Source organism: Phalacrocorax aristotelis, chromosome 7 (assembly GCF_949628215.1).
Source record: "Phalacrocorax aristotelis chromosome 7, bGulAri2.1, whole genome shotgun sequence".
In the NCBI taxonomy this organism is placed as follows: Eukaryota; Metazoa; Chordata; class Aves; order Suliformes; family Phalacrocoracidae; genus Phalacrocorax; species Phalacrocorax aristotelis.
Genome location: NC_134282.1, coordinates 34,690,915 through 34,710,941, shown reverse-complemented (window position 1 = coordinate 34,710,941; position 20,027 = coordinate 34,690,915). Strand labels below are relative to the sequence as shown.

General features: G+C 40.4%; 1 protein-coding gene across 3 annotated transcripts in view; it reads right to left on the bottom strand.

The window, feature by feature from the left end:
- Positions 1–20,027, bottom strand: part of SCAPER (S-phase cyclin A associated protein in the ER) — a 180,075-nt gene that overhangs the window by 99,479 nt on the left and 60,569 nt on the right. For all 3 annotated transcript variants that reach the window (XM_075099952.1, XM_075099954.1, XM_075099953.1), the window contains exons 17-20: positions 18,903–19,045; positions 8,136–8,217; positions 6,621–6,773; positions 5,330–5,437 (exon numbers count right to left, since the gene is read on the bottom strand). In XM_075099952.1, coding sequence (XP_074956053.1) covers positions 5,330–5,437; positions 6,621–6,773; positions 8,136–8,217; positions 18,903–19,045 — 486 coding nt within the window. The remainder of the gene's footprint in view (positions 1–5,329; positions 5,438–6,620; positions 6,774–8,135; positions 8,218–18,902; positions 19,046–20,027) is intronic.

Sequence of the window (20,027 nt, the reverse complement as noted above, 5' to 3'; positions counted from 1 at the left end):
AGGACTTTCATTATTTAGAGTGAAACTCAGAATAAATAAAGATGGCTAAAACCACACTTGCCAACACAACAGAAGTAGACATGTAACATTCACATGAATGTTCAAGAAGAAGAAAAAAAGAACTATTAATCTTGCCTAACAATTTTTCAAAACCACATATCCACAGGTATAAATACATCAAACTCCTCTATTACATGAAATGTAAAAATTGTTCATCTTTACCCTTATTATTTTCCATTTTGCTTAATCTTTAAGATAGTTTACCAAACAACTTCATACGATACTATTCTTCATTTAAATAGAACTTGAAAACACTGATTCTGAAGGGAAAACAAAAAGTATTTTTCCCAATACTGCTAAGGCTGAAGCAAGAAAACAATAGTTACATCTAAGATAATTTTAATGAAAACATAGTGAACAAGAAACAAACAAACAAACCGAAACCATAACTAGCAAAGTCCAGGCATCATCATGTCTCTAGACAAGAAAGCTCCTTGTAACTACATAGAAAAAGAGCAAAGGTCAGGCATGAAAACATTCCCACATCTCTTTCCCTCATTAATTTTGTCTGTAAAAAATAATGGAAGCAGCATACAACTTTGAGAAAACAGCTTCTTTAAGAAGAAAAACAACCCCTTGCCCCTAAAAAGCTTTTAGAAACTGAAACTCATACAAACATCAACTTTGTTTGTGTGTTGTGCTAGCTATAAACCTTACATGGCTGGAACAGAACTTGTACCAGCACAACTCTGCTTTCTCAGGCAGCCTCTCACCACATCCTGGCAAAAGCATGGTCCTGCCAGTGTCACAGCGGCTGTACCAGGGGATCTTGCCAGCACAGTTATGCATGTTGTAAACCAGACCCTGCTACAATCTAGACAGACCCATGCCAGAAAAGGCTTGCACTGCAACCCCAGCCAACTTGACAACACACACTACAGGGTAAGCTTTAGCCACTGACTACCTGGGTTTTTTTTAGAAGGGATGTGGGTGGGCTCAACCAACCATATCTTTCTAGAAATCCTCACATTTTAATACTGTCAATCTTCAGACAACAACAATCTCTTCACTCCATCACAGGATTATATTTTCATTTGATCTAAATATACCTCTAAGAAGTTCTTTGTTTCATTTATATCATGACAATAGTGTCAGCTTTCTTCCCTGATAAAAAAACCCACATTTTTCACATATGCAAACAAAGCTTTATTAATATTCCTCCATCCTGCTATAGAATACATAAAATTCTAGCATGCACCTTACATAAATAAACCAAACCACTGCAAAGTTATCTATTTCACATGTTCCTTAGAAGTACTTTTCACTTATTAGAAACATTCATAGACTGCATAGAATTACATGATTTGTACTCTAAAAGTGCCTTTAAACCATGGTATTTAAGTGATGGGAGATACAGACGAGAGATAGGACAATGGTTCAAAGGAAGCACGCTATAGGATTACCGATGTTACGTGCATTCCTCAGAGCAAACCAGGACAGACAAGAAAGGCAAAGAAAAAAGGGAAAGCAGAGGGTCATAAAAATGAAGAAAAAATCTAGGAGCTACAGGTGGGAGCAAACGTCTATAAGGTCCTTGCAGAGACTCCTCAGTCTAATGAAATCACAATGTGTGGCTTTCAGCTGGCACCTTTCCAGTGGTGGCCTTTGTGTCAAAAGCCCTTTGTGTCACACAGGCTTTGAATCAGCAAAACCATCAGTCATAACTTGCAACATACTAACTGATTCCAGTGAAGTCAATGAAACCAAACTGCATACACTGTTTACATCTTTTGCTGAACTGAAAGTAATATGAATATTAACAGAGGAGACAGGAAATCAATAGCATAGAAAAGAACAATGTAAAAAGGTAAAGCTGTATGTTTGATGGAAGAAGACATGCATTTAAGCAGAGAGGGAAAATGTACACAGAACATTGTTACTGCACTGAAGATAATGGTGAAATGTGTGGGACAGTGATAGCATTGCAAGTTTCAAAAATACAATGAGGGAAAGATGACTTTTAGCCTGAAGCCTACCCTGCTGAAAGAGTTTTGCCATCTACTTGAATGAATGTGTTTATAAGAGACTGGACAAAAGAAAAGTTAAACAGGAAGTAAAAAATGTGACTAGAACTTAATTTGATTTCACCTGATGACCACCCTTTCAAAATCAAAAGATTTTTGCTTTAAGAGAAATCTACATCCTTTTCAGCTGGAGGCTAATAAATACCCAGATGAAAACTCAAAAAGCTATCATACAATCTTAGCCATAACTTCATGGTTTTTAATTTTTAGTATCTTAATACGTAACAAAATATTTTGTGAGTTTCACCAAATATATCGCATCTACAAGTGAATTCATCTTATCGATGACCTACTAACTTAGCTGTCAGCTCTTGCACAATATATGCTGGGACTAAGCACAATATATGCCCCAACAGGAAGTCTACTTTTATCTCTGAAAACGTTTGTAAAATTACAGAGCCTAGAGATGCTACGGCAAATGGAAAAACTCTAGAATATAATAGTTTCTTATTATATCTGGCAAGATCAACTGCCAGCATCCACCTGGCCCAGAGAAATTCATGTCAATGATCATTCAGTACAGCTTTTAACTTTTTGCTTACAGTCAAATCAACCAACAAAAAACCCTTACTGTAAGAAGGCATATTATATAATCACTTACTTAAATCCATTTCCAAAGTCTTAAGGAGATGCTCAAATCTTACCTTCTGTGATACCAATATGGTCAAAACAGACATATTTCAAACTCCTTCTGTAATTTCTCAAGTAATAACAAACAAATTCTATGGTCAGATTGCAATTCAAAAAAAGCTTTCTTTCTAGGCAGCTACTTATTATACTGAACAGGTTTAACACAAAACAAGTCAAAGATCAAGAGTAAGTTATCTGAGGTGTCAAGTGCATAAGACTAAAGGTGAAATTTTATTAGGTCAAAGGTGATATAAATAAAATCATCTATGTCAAAGAAGAAGGGTCACAGACAAGATGTATATAATCTAAAGACATCACAGATTACAAGTAATAATTTTAAGTAGTACAAGTGTGTTCTCACTACAGACACCTTCACTGACTTAAAAAATTGAAAATAGTGATTAATAAGTAGCTATGAATATTATAATGCTTCCCTGGAATATGGTTTTATTTCTTTATAATACTTTGGAAATTTTTGCTCAAGTATTTCAAAACTTAACTAAAGTTACTGAATGCTTTATTTGTGGAGGGGCAAGGTTTGGCATTAACTATGCATGCTGAATAAGGAGGCACAAAGCAGATTGCTCTGATAAATAAAATTGCTTTTCTGCTTTACAGTGACCGTATCTCTAGCATGTATATCTTATTACTGCTCAAAAAAAAAAAAAAAAAAGGAAAGAGAGGGCCTCAGGCCAAGGAAATTTCAGATTACAACAGTACAGTTCAGAATCGTATACTTGGACTAATTAACATTTAACTATACATAATATATTCAATATCTAACACCAGAAGTATCCGTATGTTGCCAGTATGCCAAATACTATGCACCATCTTGATTAGGATATTTAAATGTGCTATTGTAATCATCAAGCTGTTCATTCAGTTAAGACTGTTCTCTCTCCTTTTGCTCCTGCACTAAGTGCACATTCAAGAAATCCCATACATTTAATCTTAACCTGGATCTTAAATTCACATCAAAATGTTTTGCTGGAAAACACTGGATTTACATATATGATGTTGGACACCACAAAAATTAAGATATCTGTGCCCTCTAGTGGAACTTCTTTTTCACCAACTGGGCACAAATGCAGCTGTTACAACATGATCCTTTCTTCTGGAATTGTTAAGCTATCAAATTACATGTTGTGAACAGTGTATAACCCCCAGTCAAAAGAAAATCTAGGTCACTGTATTCATCTGAGACAGTTGCCCAGCAAGAACCCTAGTTCAGTTATCAGTGGCTAGACAGGTACAAGCCAAGGCTAGATAGATACAAGTATTAGGTTGCCCACACTTTGGTGCGTGTACCAACATGACAGATTCTGGGAAATCTCACAGCTTATATTTATAGGAAAATGGATGCAGTATGAAGCCTTCTACTATATATCATCCAGTTAGGTAAACCTGGCTTCTAAAACCAAATCCAAAACCACACAACTCCCACTTACCACTGTAATGAGGAAAAAGAAACTGAAAAGATAGTTTATATACTTTCACTGGAGTTAGGAAGGGGTAGGCAAACTGAAACTCAGCAAACATTTATTCCTCCAGACTAATTTCTCTCTCCAATTTTCTTTTTCTGTTTTTTCCAGTGATAACCACCTCTGTGAGTTTGACTACCTTGGAAACTTAACTCTCCAAAGCTTTTTAAAAAGAATGTAAGAAGCTGTAAACAAAGAGAAGATTTCAACAAATAAAAATAGTAACAAGAACTGCAACGGAAACAAGGAGACCACCAAAAATTAGAAGTACTGAGCAGTACCGCTTAAGTCAGCTTGGCTGAAACAGATTTCCAAACACAATGAAGTTAAATCTGAATCAGCTCTGGAGAATTGGCTTGTACATTATTTCTTTGTAATACCTGACAGGTATAATACACGGACATTCACAAACTTTTTGGATAAGATAGAAGTCGAAGTCTGGCTGTTACAATTTGTCTCGTAGGAAAGGCCTTGACTTCATACTGTGGTTCAATTCAGGCAGCAGCAATGAGAAACTAAATCAGACAACCATTGAGGAGTCTTTTCTTCAAAACAGCATAGTTGCTTAATTTAGTATAAAATGTCCTCAATGCTTCCTAAGTCACCCAATTCTCCTAAAGAAGCTACTGAAAAACTAAGCAACTAGCAACGCTAATACTTGCAAAGCACCTCCGATCTTACATGCTGAAGTAATTCAGCACTACAATTTTCAGCATTATTGACCTTGATGCATAGGATAGCACATCTGACAACCTAAAAAAGGACTAAGGTATTTTAAGCAACAGGAAGGGATAAAAAAAAAGTAAAGCAAAAGGCACCTGCAACACATCACATTTTTATGATGAAAAGATTAATATAGCGAGATAAAAATGCCTTTGGATTAATAGGAAAGCAATTATTCACATTCCATACACAATCTGTTTCAAATGGCAGTTGCCTGAAGTATTTGATCCACCAGTTTTTTAATTCCTTTTCATTGGTAGTTTATATTCAAAAAGGCACTAATATTCCCATGCTAACACAAATATTCTTGTTCTATTCCTCCATAATAATTTTCAAGATTTTCTTAGACTACTCAGCTGGATGGCATTTAAAACTAAACGTAATATAGAAAAAAAAAATTACAGAACTTACCACTTCTTCATCTGAAAGCTCTCGTCCTTGTATACTACTGTTTTCTCTCACAGCTTGTTGGTGTTTTTTCCCTTTAATGTGGCTAAAAAGGTATACTTCTGATGAAATCTGTAATGACAATGACTTAATAGTAAATTTCTTTCCTCGATAATTCCACAATCTATAAATAACAGTACTTTAAATACAACATATGCCAATTTGTCAGGAGTATGTTCAGAATTTCAAGCACAGTACTTTATTCCTCAATGTAATTTACATAAATATCGCAGGACTTAAGAGTAAATGTCATAATGATTTGCTAGCCAGCTGTACAGTAAGACGTTAAAAAAAGTCTTGGCTTCTCATCCTAGTTTGACTTCAATCTAACTTCCTATATTGGACTTACATTCTAAAATGCACTATCAGTGAATATGCAAGACTCCAGTCTGTTGAACCTGGCTTTCTGTTCCAGCACCACTTGAGGTGATCCCGTGCAAACTTATTTAATTCAGCAATTAAAGAAAAATAATGCTTAAGAGGACATATGGCTTTATTCAACAATGCATAGCCTACGCAAATCAGTAAAACCAGTTCTCAGCAAGAACAGATCTCCCTACTCAGTGACTGTACAGCTTCTTCTTCTCCACCAGTCCTGGGACATACAGAATGGTGGACACAAGACATACCCTGTTGAAATCAGAGGTCTGCCTAGCAAAGTACTTGGCTTTTAACAGTGACCAAAAGATAAGACACCTAAGGAAAAGTAGAGACAAAGCAAACACTGATTCTCTCCTTCAACACTTTTAAGCCTCCAAACAAACTCAGTTCAATAACTTCTTGAGCTTGATGTGGTTTCTCTCTATCTAGTAACCTTCAGTGAATTTCAATCCAGTGAAACTTGTCCAATAATCCCCTGAACTCACATTAAATTCAAATACCCTCAGGATCTCATAACAAGGTGTTCACAGCTCAGCTACCTGCTATGTAAAGAAACACATTCTTTACTGAGCCTTAAATCTACATTTAACTACCTTCATTTGATGCTCCTAAACTCTTGCTTTTGTTAGAAGAGACATCTAATAACTGAACATTGTCCACACTCTCCATTCTACCTACAACTCTACAGTTCTTTCACATCTTTCCTAAACCACCTGATTTATAGACAGAATAATACAAAATAAGGTGCACTTCACAAGAGCAGAGCAGGGACACAGTAGGTGTAGAGTACTGTCACCTGTGAAGGAAGAATAATTTGTAGCTTAAAGGCTTAGGTTGGCCTTACAATTCTGACCGTTCCCTATATCCAACTTACCATTACATTGCATAATGAGCACTGTTTTTTTCGTTCATACGGTGTAAGTTTTGGTGCATAATCAGTATTAGCATGTCTTCCACTACTTAATTCAGCTGCTTTCTCTTTTCTTTGTTCAATTTGTTCCATGTGCCTTCTGATACTTTCATCATGCTGAATGGAAAATAACCAAAGCAACACAGAATAAAGACATTGAATTACAGCAAATGGAATTAAACTGTGCAAAGAAATATTGGGAATTACCAAATATTGTACAATTAGGATGAACTTTAACAATGTTAAATTGAAACTATTTATTTCTGAAAGGCATTAAAATGTCACCACACACCACAGACATTTTAACATTATGCTATGATTTTAAAAAATCAGTCAGCAGTATTGTTGTTTTATAGGTGATTATTAATTAATAATCTGCTGCAAATCTTTCTGTAAAACTTTTTGTTACATTTAACAGCTCAGTTCTGGTTTTGCTCTTAATGAAACACTAGTACAGAATGCAAGTGGAACTTTCAATTCTACAAATATGTACATTATGTAGTCCTGTTTTCACACACAGATATGAAATCATAAAGTACAAATTAAAGTAAAATAAATTACTTGTTATTTAACTGCAGTAGCAGGCACAGTTCACTGGATTATTTCAGAGGGTTTTCATATCTAACCCTCATGAGAATGGAATAAACTCTCAACTATTATATAAAATCAGAGGCTGGGGTATGAACCTGTATTTAATAACAAAAATGGATTTTACAGTACAAGTAAATGTAGCTATGGTGCTTCAGACTGGAATCAGGGCAAAGAATAACAACAAAAAATTATTTGTACATCTACATAAACCACACTACAATAAAAATTTACATAATTTATCATGAATTGAAACTTTAATACATAGTTCCACCACAGAACCTTAAAAATATAATTTATCATTTCAGAAGTCTTTACATCTCTTGAAAAACAGTGGCTATCTCTTCAAACTTCTGATACCTTGGTTCTCCACTGGACAGTCAATTCAGCTGAACAGAAGAACTACAAGGAGGTCGATCTTTATGCCTATTTTATGAAATAACTGGAGCCCTTCACAAAACAAACGGAAATAGCAGGCCACACTTGACGGCATTAATTTCAGTACCTTTTGATAGCACCTTCTGTGACTGGTGAACTGTCTTCACCAAGCAGTGTGCAAGTTTTTACGTACTGATTTTCCTCTCGATTTAATTCAAAATTACTTTGACTTATCTTGGAAAGTACAAGTTTACTTGTTCTCATAGTCAAAGCTTTGAAATTAATGAATTCCACAGAGCTCAGTCCTGCTCTTTCCAAACTATACAGTGTACTGTTATACAGCAAGGTTGTCTTCTTAATGAAAAAGTCTAAATGAAAATATCTTGTAAAGTTATATAATTCAGGACACTGTACAGTGCACCGTAACATCTTCAACAAATAAAACATACACAGAGAAAGTAATTTCACAGAAATTCTATATTCTTGATCTTTTTTTAAAGTATCCTTTTATACCTTCAGCTGAATCTTCTTCTGTAGTTCTTCCATGGCTTCTTGTTGAGCTGCCGTAAGAGCTGCCAACCTCTCTTCTCGATCCCTAACCAAAAGGTAATATAGAGAAAACTTGTAATAATGTAAAGCATGCATAATATTGACTAATTTATGTTTGAAACTAAGAACAAGCACCCCAAAATATGAAGCTGAAGATGGCTCAGTAGAAAAGAAAGACAAGAGAAAGCAACTTAGTTAACAGAGAATACAGATGCTTTAATTTCAATGATTTAATAAATAACAGAATCATAGCATGTCCTGAGTTGGAAGGGACCCACAAGGATCACCAAGTCCAATTCCTTTCCCTGCACAGGACAACCCCAAATTCACACCATATCTCTGAGGGTGCTGTCCAAGTGCTTCTTGAATATCGTCAGGCTTGGTGCTTTGGCTGCCTCCCTGGGGAGCCTGTTCCAGCGCTCCACCACCCTTTGGGTGAAGAACCTTTTTGTAACATCCAACTTAAACCTCCCCGGCACATCTTCCTGGGGCAGGAAGGCCTTCCTAAAGGCAGATATTTGAACCTTTGTAGCAGAACCTGGATCATACCTCAGTCCAAACCAGAGCAATAATAGTCAACGCGATGCTACAAAATAGTGATGAATGTGATACCCTGCCACCATTAGCATTCTTCAGCCAATGGCTGCAGTCAGTGAACCAAAGGGGAGGAGTACAATGGCAAATTGAAGAAGAGCCATACAACAATGAGGGAAACGCATTTTATAAAACTGACGATCAGTGGAAGTTTGAATATATAAACTTACAGATAAAACTTTGACCACTATCAAATGATACCATCATGAGTCATATATCAATGCTCTAGAATACTGTGGTTCTAAATGTTCAAGATACCAAAGGACAGCAAAAGATCAGACATTTATCTTATTGTCTCCTTCTGCACATAACTCCAGTCATGACCTATTTTGTTCACTGAACCTGCGTGCTCTACATTCCTCTTCCAAAAACTGAATCAAGCCTCAAACTTGAAGCAGTTGTCTGCTTCACTTTTAGCAACTCTCCTTCCCATCCCCAGCAAAGTGCTGTTGTGGTTTAGCCGGAAACTCAGCCCCACACAGTTGCTCGCTCACTCCCCCACTGGTGGGATGGGGGAGAGAATCAGAAGGGTAATGCTCGTGGGTTGAGATAATAATAGTTTAATAATTAAAATTAAAAGAAACAACAACAAAAATGCAATGTAAAGGAGAACAACAAGAGGAGCGAAACCCGGGGAGGGGGAAGGGGGGGGGAATGAACCACCAGTGAAACAAACCGCACGCAACGCAGCCACTCACCGCCTGCCGACCCGACGCCGCGCCTTCCCAGAGCCGCAAACTGCCCCCCCTTAATATACTGGTCATGGTGTCACATGGTATAGAATGAACATGTCATTGGCCAGTCGGGGTCAGCTGGCCCCGCCATGGCCCCGCCCCTCCCAGCCCCACCAAGATGACAGAGCGCGGGAAGCTGGAAAGGTAGCCGACCCCCACAGGCACTACAGTGAAGAGAAATAACCCCTTCTCAGCCAAAACCAGCACATTCTACACCCCTTATTCCATACCATTTACACCATGCCCAGGTCCCATACCATCCAATACAACCTTACCAACCACCACCCATCCCCTTCCCATCCTTTAACATAATACACAGACATCATTCCCTTAGTTTATGGGCCTTCCCTGTAAAGTGTCCATTAAATGTCCATTGAGTTCACCCAGTCCATGACTCTGGGCTCCATCTGTCATATCAGTCTTTCAGGGTGGGAGAGATGGTGTGTGTGGCGTTGGGTTGCTGCATGCCCAGTCAGTCATCGTTCCATCACTGCTGCACTTTGCTTGTTTCACAGTTTATCTTCCATGGGTTGGGAGGCTCGTACTCTGATATCATTGATACAACACAGAGGTGACACACAATATTATATAGCAGTTCGCATTGTGCTATTCAGTTCATTGACTGTTTTTGCCCAAAATCAAATCCCCTTGGGGCACACATTGGATTTCTCCATCCTCCCGCATCACCCACCAAGTGCACCCAGGTCCTCAGGCAAAAGCAATCCCACAAATGGGTTTGCCTTTGCCTGAGGCAGGAAGAACCCAGACTGTGTTCTCCAGCATACTTTTTGCGTGCACTACAGGGACTTTGTCCCCTTCTACAGTATGTAGGATTTCTGACTGGGCAGGGCCAGCTCAATTGGCAGATCCCCTCGGGTTGACTAACCAGGTGGCTTTTGCTAAACGTGTATCCCAGTGCTTGAATGTTCCACCCTCCATCACTCTCAGTGTAGTTTTTAACAGTCCACTGTACCATCCAGTTTTCCCAGAGGCTGGTGCATGATAGGGGATGTGATACACCCACTCAATACCATGCTCTTTGGCCCAGGTGTCTATGAGGTTATTTTGGAAATGAGTCCCGTTGTCTGACTCAATTCTCTCTGGGGTGCCATGTCGCCACAGGGCTTGTTTTTCGAGACCCAGGATAGTGTTCCGGGCTGTGGCGTGGGGGACAGGATATGTTTCCAGCCAGCCGGTCGTTGTTGCTACCATTTTAAGCACATGGCGCTTGCCTTGGTGGGTTTGTGGGAGTGTGATATAGTCAATTTGCCAGGCTTCCCCATATTTATATTTCAGCCATCGTCCCCCGTACCACAGAAGATTTACCCGCTTCCCTTGCTTGATTGCAGCGCATGTTTCACATTCGTGGATAGCCTGTGCAATAGCGTCCATGGTCAAGCCCACCTGTATGTTGCATCTCTCCTTTGATGGCCTGAGGTGTCATGGGCCCATCGAGCTAGAAATAGTTCACCCTTATGCTGCCAGTCCAGATCCACCTCAGCCACTTCAATCTTGGCAGCCTGATCTACCTGCTGGTTGTTCTGATGTTCTTCAGTGGCCCAACTCTTGGGGACATGAGCATCCACACGATGTACCTTTACAACCAGGTTCTCTACCTGGGCAGCAATATCTTGCCACAATGTGGCGGCCTGGATGGGTTTGCCAGTTGCTGCTTCCACTGCTGTAACCAGCCCCACAGGGCATTTGCCACCATCCAAGAGTCAGTACAGAGATAGAGCACTGGCCACTTTTCCCATTCAGCGATGTCCAAGGCCAGCTGGGTGGCCTTTACCTCTGCAAACTGGCTCGATTCACCTTCTCCTTCAGCAGGTTCTGCTACTTGTCGTGTAGGATTCCATACAGCAGCCTTCCATCTCCGGTGCTTTCCGACAAGGTGCCAGGACCCATCAGTGAACAGGGCATATTGCTTCTCATTTTCTGGCACTTTGTTATAGAGTGGGGCTTCTTCAGCATGTGTCACCTCCTCCTCTGGTGATATTCCAGAGTCTTTGCCTTCTGGCCAGTCCATAATAAATTCCAAGATTCCTGGGCAACTGGGGTTTCCTACTCGAGCCCGCTGGGTGATCAGTGCAACCCATTTACTCCATGTAGCATCACTTGCATGGTCCGTAGAGGGGATGTTTCCTTTGAACATCCAGCCCAGCACTGGCAGTCGGGGTGCCAGGAGCAACTGTGCCTCAGTACCAACCACTTCTGAAGCAGCTCGGACCCATTCATATGCTGCCAATATCTCTTTTTCAGTTGGAGTATAGCGGGCTTCGGACCCTCTGTATCCCCCACTCCAAAACTCTAGGGGTTGACCTCTGGTCTCCCCTGGCGCTTTCTGCCAGAGGCTCCAGGTAGGGCCATTCTCCCCGGCTGCAGTGTAGAGCACATTTTTTACATCCTGTCCTGCCCGGACTGGCCCAAGGGCTACTGCATGAACTATTTCCTGTTTAATCTGTTCAAAGGCTTGTCATTGCTCAGGGCCCCATTTGAAATCATTCTTTTTCCGGGTCACTTGATAGAGGGGGCTTACGGTCAGACTGTAATTTGGAATATGCATTCTCCAAAAACCCACAACGCCCAAGCAAGCTTGTGTTTCCTTTTGCTAGTTGGTGGAGACATGGCTGCTATTTTGTTGATCACATCCATTGGGATCTGACGACGTCCATCTTGCCATTTGATTCCTAAGAACTGGATCTCTTGCGCGGGTCCCTTCACCTTACTTTGTTTTATGGCAAAACCAGCTTTCAGAAGGATTTGGACTATTTTCTCTCCTTTCTCAAAAACTTCTTCTGCTGTGTTGCCCCACACGATGATGTCATCACTGTATTGAAGGTGTTCTGGAGCTTCTCCCTGTTCCAGTACAGTCTGAATCAGTCCACAGCAAATGGTACGACTGTGTTTCCACCCCTGGGGCAGTCGATTCCAGGTGTACTGGACACCCCTCCAGGTGAAAGCAAACTGTGGCCTGCACTCTGCTGCCAGAGGGATTGAGAAGAATGCATTAGCGATATCAGTTGTGGCATACCACTTGGCTGCCTTTGACTCCAGTTCATATTGAAGTTCTAGCATGTCTGGCACAGCAGCACTCAATGGTGGAGTGACTTCATTCAGGCCATGATAGTCTACTGTTAGCCTCCAGTCTCCATTAGACTTCCGCACTGGCCATATGGGACTGTTAAAGGGTGAGTGGGTCTTACTGATCACTCCTTGGCTCCTCAGTTGGTGAATGAGCTCATGGATGGGGATCAGAGATCTCGGTTGGTGCGATATTGCCGCCGATGCACTGTTGTGGTGGTGATCAGCACCTGTTGTTCTTTGACCTTCAGCAACCCCACAACAGAAGGGTCCTTCGAGAGGCCGGGCAAGGTAGACAGCTGTTTCATTTCCTCTGTCTCCAATGCAGCTACACCAAAAGCCCACCTGTACCCTTTTGGGTCCTTGAAATACCCTCTCCTGAGGTAGTCTATGCCAAGGATGCACGGAGCCTCTGGGCCAGTCACAATGGGGTGCTTCTGCCACTCATTCCCAGTTAGGCTCACTTCGGCCTCCAATACAGTTAGCTCTTGGGATCCCCCTGTCACTCCAGCAATACCGATGGGTTCTGCCCCTATATAGTTTGATGGCATTAAGGCGCACTGTGCACCAATGTCCACTAAAGCTTTATACTCCTGTGGGTCGGACGTGCCAGGCCATCGGATCCACACAGTCCAGTAAGCCCAGTTATCCCTTTCCTCCACCTGGCTGGAGGCAGGGCCCCTCTAGTCCTGATCATGGCAGTCACAACTCACTTCTGTGAATGTGAATCAAGCATCTCTCTATTACGCTTAGAAATAAAATCAGCACTTCTACTCCTCTGTCTGGGGACTTGCTCACTGGAAATTGGAGCAGCAGCTTTCCTGGAAGAGCCTCCCTGAGTGATCGTTCTTCCTTGCAAGTTCGCGTACTCGTGCCTCTAGGGTTGAGGCAGGCTTGCCATCCCACCTCCTCATGTCCTCTCCGTGGTCACCCAGGTAGAACCATAGGGTGGCCCGTGGTGTGTATCCTCTCCTTTGAGCCAAAGGACACTTATTCCTAACAGCTGAGACACTACTCTGTAGAGGTGGGGAGCAGGACATATCTTTGAGTTGCTGGACCTCTCGGGATAGTTTCTCCACAGCAGAGACTAGACAGGAAGAGATATTTGTTTCGTAATCCCAGAGTCTATCAATCACCTCCGCCACTGTTGGTGTCTCGTCCCCTTTCCAGGACATCACTGCCAATGAGTTTGCATGTGAACATGGCGTGCTCTGTACAAACTTCCGCTACATGGGTCGTGTGTACTCGGCTTCATCTGGATCTTTGGATGACCGTTGATCGTCCAGGTCACCATAAATCACCTCAAGCACAGCTAATTCCCTCAGATACTGGATGCCTTTCTCCATGGTTGTCCATTTTCCTGGGTGATATGTAACATCTTCTTTAAAGGGATAGCTTGCCTTCACTCCGGACAGGAGTCGCCTCCAGAGGCTGAGGGCTTGTGTTCTTTTTTCCAATTGCTTTGTCAATGCCCCCTTCCCCAGAAAGGGATCCCAGTTGTTTGGCTTCTTTTCCCTCTAATTCCAGGCTACTGGCCCCATTATCCCAGCATCAGAGCAGCCAGGTGACAATGTGCTCCCCTGAACGATGGCTGAAATCTTTTCGCATATCTCGCAACTCGCTCAAGGACAGGGATCGGGTGGCCTCTATTTCATTTATGACTTCTTCCTCCTGTCCCCGTGACGGCCCTGCTTTTTCATCATCCCGTTCTAAACAAGTTGACGTCCGCTTCCAATATTTCGTCTTGTGCATGAGGGTGACTGATACTGGCACGGGTTGATTCTCTGAGCCAGCTCCAGTACTTGTCGTGGGGGTTTGAGTGGCCGCAGTGCCTGTCACTTTGCCTTTCAATCCGGAGACGTTCTCTTCCCCTTGGGAGCACTGAGTACTGCTGAGCAGGGCTCGGTACGCATGGGCCAGGCCCCAGCACATTGCAGTTACCTGTGTCTCTCTGGAGTTCCCAGCATAACAGCATATTTTCTCCAAATCTTCTGCTAGTTTTTCAGGATTCTGCACTTGTTCAGGGTGAAACTCCAAAACACTGGGGGTGCCCCCTGCCCTAGGTATTTGCCCATGCTATCCCACACGCCCTGCCAGTCTGTCAAGCCTTGGGGCAGATTTCTGGGTGATATTCTTAAGTTGCTTAGTCAGAACCAAAACAACATGCCCAAAAACTAACAATAAGGGCACCTTAACCACCCAAGGATGTTCAAGACACAAAAAGGTTGTTGTAACAGAGGCGGAGACATCATAGAACAAAGTTGCAGAGATACCATTCTGTATTTCCTCCATATTAGATCTCTCCGAGGAGGAGGTATAATTGCTAATCGCCTCAACAAGGTGGTAGCCAAAGTACAGTAATGGTTTCAGCAAAAACCTCAAATACCAGATAAAGCTGAAAACCAGTGTTTGCATAACAGGTCTCGTAGGCAAAACATTACTAATCACAGCAGAACACAGCAGACTAAACAAACCAACACCAATCATTAACACCAACTGCAAAAAGGGCAACGTGGTGCTGCGACCAGCAGCTGTTATTATCTCCAACCCTTGAGCCCCACGTTGGGCGCCAAAAAGGCTGTCGTAGTTTAGCCGGCAGCTCAGCCCCACACAGTCGCTCGCTCACTCCCCTACCGGTAGATGGGGGAGAGAATCAGAAGGGTAACACTCATGGGTTGGGATAAGAATAGTTTAATAATTAAAATTAAAAGAAACAACAACAAAAATGCAATGGAAAGGAGAACAACGAGAGGCACGAAACCCGGGGGCGGGGGGAGGGGAACGAACCACCGAAACAAACCACACACAACACAGCCACTCACCACCCAACACCGCCCCTCCCCGAGATGCAACTGCCCCCCCTTAATATACTGGTCATGGTGTCACATGGTATGGAATGAACATGCCATTGGCCAGTGGGGGTCAGCTGTCCTGGCCGTGGCCCCGCCCCTCCCAGCCTCCTGCTGAGGCGGCAGAGCGCGGGAAGCTGGAAAGGTAGCCAACCACCACAGGCACTACAGTGAAGAGAATTAACCCCTTCTCAGCCAAAACCAGCATAAGTTCCCAAGCACAGATGTCATGCATGTGGATGTCAGTAAGAGCCTGTGAATCCCCAAGCATCACCGTATTGAAAAGTTTAAGATTCTTTTATTTTCTGTCTGAGAAAAGAACAAGAGATATAAAGATATAACTTGATCTGTTACTCTAACTATTAAGCAGGAACCTGCAGATAACAATTTAATCAAGAACAACTTATTAGTGATCAGTAAGCCATGGTGCTATCAAACCCTAAAAAGGAAGAATGTTAGCTCCTCATGCTGTTTGTACAAAAAAAATGGGATGGGATAGAAACACTTCTCTCCTAGGAGTCTGGCAGCTGTGAAGGGCCAAAAGTAGTAACGAAAATTTTTAATAAAACTGAGCAATGAAAAAGTCATTAAAAGCTGTTAACTACCTTTTTAAAAGGTATTCTAAAACTAAAGTAGTTTGAGTAACAAAACTGGAAAGGATAACAACAAATATTATCCAAACTGCAGTGGTTTTTGTTTTCTATGGATTTCTGTTTGGGTTTTTTAAACAAAGAAGTCATAGACAAAACAGTGTAATTTCAGTAAAAGCAGAAGGCTCAGATAAAATAACATTTTAAAACAAAAAGCTACAGAAAATAAAAAAGTAGACAGGAAAGATGGGTGAGGAAGCAAGTCTAACGATAAACACTATACACAATTGTCCTTTCAGAAAGTATAAATGAACTCTCCTAATCACCATGGGCATGGAGGGAGGCGGTAATGAAGAGATGATGGATGAGAAGCGTTAGGTAGTTTATGTGCTATCTCCCCTGAGATATATAAAAGAAAGACTGAACTAGAGTCTTTGGTTTTGTGTTAAAGAGCTCCTGACTTACACCATGAGCTGAAAAAAGTCAGAACTAACACATGACCCAAACCCAAAGCTTATTTTAGCTTTTTCTTTCAATATGTGTTTTAGAGTATTTATTTAATCCTACAACCTATGACAAATTAATATCATTGCACACTTTGGATTAATAATATTTGAAACAAAACTCTGAATTTTCAATATATAGAGCATCAACATTATTCCTGTTCAGGCCCTTATGAAAAGCATGCTTTTCACATGATTAGGTTACATTATACAGTTTTAATTTTTTCTATTGACAAGAACAAAGTTTTCCATATTATGTATTTCAACTCTCTGGAATATAAAATATTCTGAAATTACATCTAAAACCTTACTGGAATCAAGTTAATGTACCATAAGGGCAGAGGGGCTTTTAAAGTCAGTTTTAAGTACACTATTCCTTTCATACAGATGCTTTTATCACCACCAGCTGGACATAGTAAAGCTTATGCTCAAGAAATTTTAAGCAGATATTCCAAAAATTACTTATTCCAGCAAGTGTTAAATCTTCAGGATAAGAGTCAAATCCTAGCAGCAGGGCAAAAAACCAACAAAACAGAAAACCAAACCCCGAGGTTCCACCAAAATATGCCGAAGTCCAAGACAGAAGGGATAGTACAGCCAGCTTCCTATCAAGCTCACCTCTCCCTTAACTTCTAACCCAGAACATGTTGAATCCTCCTCTACCTCTACTACGTTAGAGAAACCTCAGAACTGTTATTAAGGAGATGCAAGGACTCTGAGGCCACTCTGACATTAACAGAATCACCAGATTGTAGGGTACCACACATACATTCTTTCCTACTCTTTCCCAAAATTATAAAAAAAATAAACAAAAAAACCCGAAACACAACAAAAAAAAGAAAAATCTCTCCTGTATAATCAGCGTCTGGCAAAGAAAAACAAATGCAAGCATGGTACTGCAATATCAAATACAAACCATTTGAAAACTGAGTGCTATAGTAGCAAATCCAGAGGAAACTTGCTGAAAAACAGTAATAGTAGAACGCAAATGGAAACTCCTGTTCTTCATGTCATAATGAAATAAATGGGGTGCAAAGGAAAGTGGCGAATTTAGAACTGATTAAACAAAAAGAGCAAGAATTACATGCCTTGAGCCTTTAGACAAGTTGCAACTGTAGAACACCTTAAAAGGCAAAGATGTCAATGGAACAATTATCTCACATTTGCTTACTGTGAGTGTTGTCTCAAATTTCATAAAGATGTAGAAGCCTTACACATGCAACTTCCCAAAATATCATAACCAAAATCCTCCCTGTTGGTCATAATCTTCCTCAAGTGTCTGTGAATTAGAATAAAATACTGAAGGATCTCTCCCTTCCAATTCATTCTATCTCATTGTGACTTTGGCTCAGTCTATTGAGGAAAGGTTCATGAAGTCCAGGGCAAAGTCATAGATCCTACCCATGATTCACTAAACATCTAAAAGTTGAATCTCTTTATGATGTCAAGCTAGAATTATTCATGACTTTGGAAGATGAAAGAAGGTGATCAATCAATATCTGAATATTTTATTTGGAGGGGGAAAAAAACAACAACTTTGAAGAAAACAAGCTATGACAATAAAAACATTTGAAGAACCATTAGTGAGTGAACACTTGTCGTAGGAAAAACTGTAAATTCAGTTTAGGTTTTATGGAATGCTTGTGGCAGTGGAACTGTACGGAAAGCGGTAATAATAGGAGGTGAATACAAATAGAATTTGGCAAATTAAGCAATAAGCAGAGACCACTTTTCCTGAATCAGACTTGAAAAATAAACCTCTGACACACCACAATGCTGCCCCACACTCTCTCTGCACCTCCTGTCTGGCTCAAAAGAAAGGGAGAGAAGAGCCCATACAAAAACTCCTTTATGGGCACCTGATTATGGGCAAAACCATAATCCAAGTAGTTTGTAGGCAGTGGAATTAATGAAGCCTGATTTCCCAGCCTTGTGCTTCACAAATGCAATCTCTGGTGACTACAACAAGGTGAATTCAAATTGATGCCAGTAAATCCAAAAGTTACTGAAGAGTGGAGGGAGTGGGGAACACAGGGACATTGATCTTGCTCCCTTTGAAAACCAAGCTAAAATATGAAAAAGGCAAATTATTAAAAGGCCTTGTTAGCAATAAAGCTAAGATGATTATAATAAAATACAGCCTTGCATGTTATATTGTGTATGTATGTAAGGAATACAAAAATCTATTACAGAATTAATGATTACTCACTTGATTTCTTCTTTTGAACCATTCATCAAGAATATTTATTATTGTTAGTTTTTACAATACTAAGCCTGAAGAGCTAAGAAGGGACTGTTGTTGTTGTAGAGAAGCTATAGTTTGTGGGAAAGGACAATGGTGAAGGACAGGGAACTAACAAAATTATTGTAAAGTTACCTGGCCCTCTCCCGTGCAGCATCTTCCCGTGCTTTTTCTTTCTCTTGCCTCTGCTGTTCAATCCGTGCTTCTTGTTCCTTCCTCTTCATCAGCAGCTCCTCAACTCGGGCTTGCCGTTCTGCTTCTAGGGCTCTTTTCCGTTCCTAGTCATAGAAAAGTAAACTTTAACTTTTCTTTTAGGAAAAAACAAAAAGGAATTAACAGAGATTGTATTTAACATCTGTTCATAGAATTTTATTTTACTGTCATGATGGAGTAAGAACTGCATTTTTATTAGACAAAGGAATAATATGCAAATATGAGTATGTTCAGAAGCATGAACATACATTGAAGGAGAGTTGTACGAACTAAGCTACACATTAATTGGCCATATATTTTGCTCATCCTGAAAAAGTCTATCCACTACAAAAGCCTGTAAAACTAGTTTGTTGTTTGTTAATGAGAGTATTTGAAAACATTTTAAGCATCCCACAGGATACAGGTGATGTAAAAATAACATATGCTCCCGTGGAATATTAGTATTTAAATTATGATTCTGAAACTATCTGAATGATGTAATAAAACAAAATGGATTTTTACTATTTTTGCACTATCACTGATTATATGATTTCTCTCACTACTCGATTTTTACTTTTTTTCTAAGAAACTATACATGGTATTGCAAACCTTTCTGACAGAATGGCTACACTGCTATCAGCAAATATGTAAAAATAAAGCATGTTTGAAATCTCATTTAAATAAGACATTTATGAGTAGACATTAAGTTGGTGAGTTTTACTAAGAGGAAATGTGATTATTTGGTTTAGCTGTAAGTCTGGGGAGAAACAGATTTTTAATGTGTTCTTCAAATCTTTATCTTGCTGAAAAATTAGTCTGTTTTGTATGACCGAATAAATGAAATATAGATATTTAATTACATTTTAAAAACATACTCCTTGCCACAAACTCCAGCCCTGTAAAAGCATGTCACTATACTAGCAAATAAATCATCTTCCTTTCAGAAGATAGTATGAGGTTTCATTAGCACAAACCAAAACTTGCTAGAAGGATGAACATTTTCACGTGGTTAGATGAGGGCCCTGCATTCTTAAATATTGGCTTTACAAAAATTTAGACATAATAAAA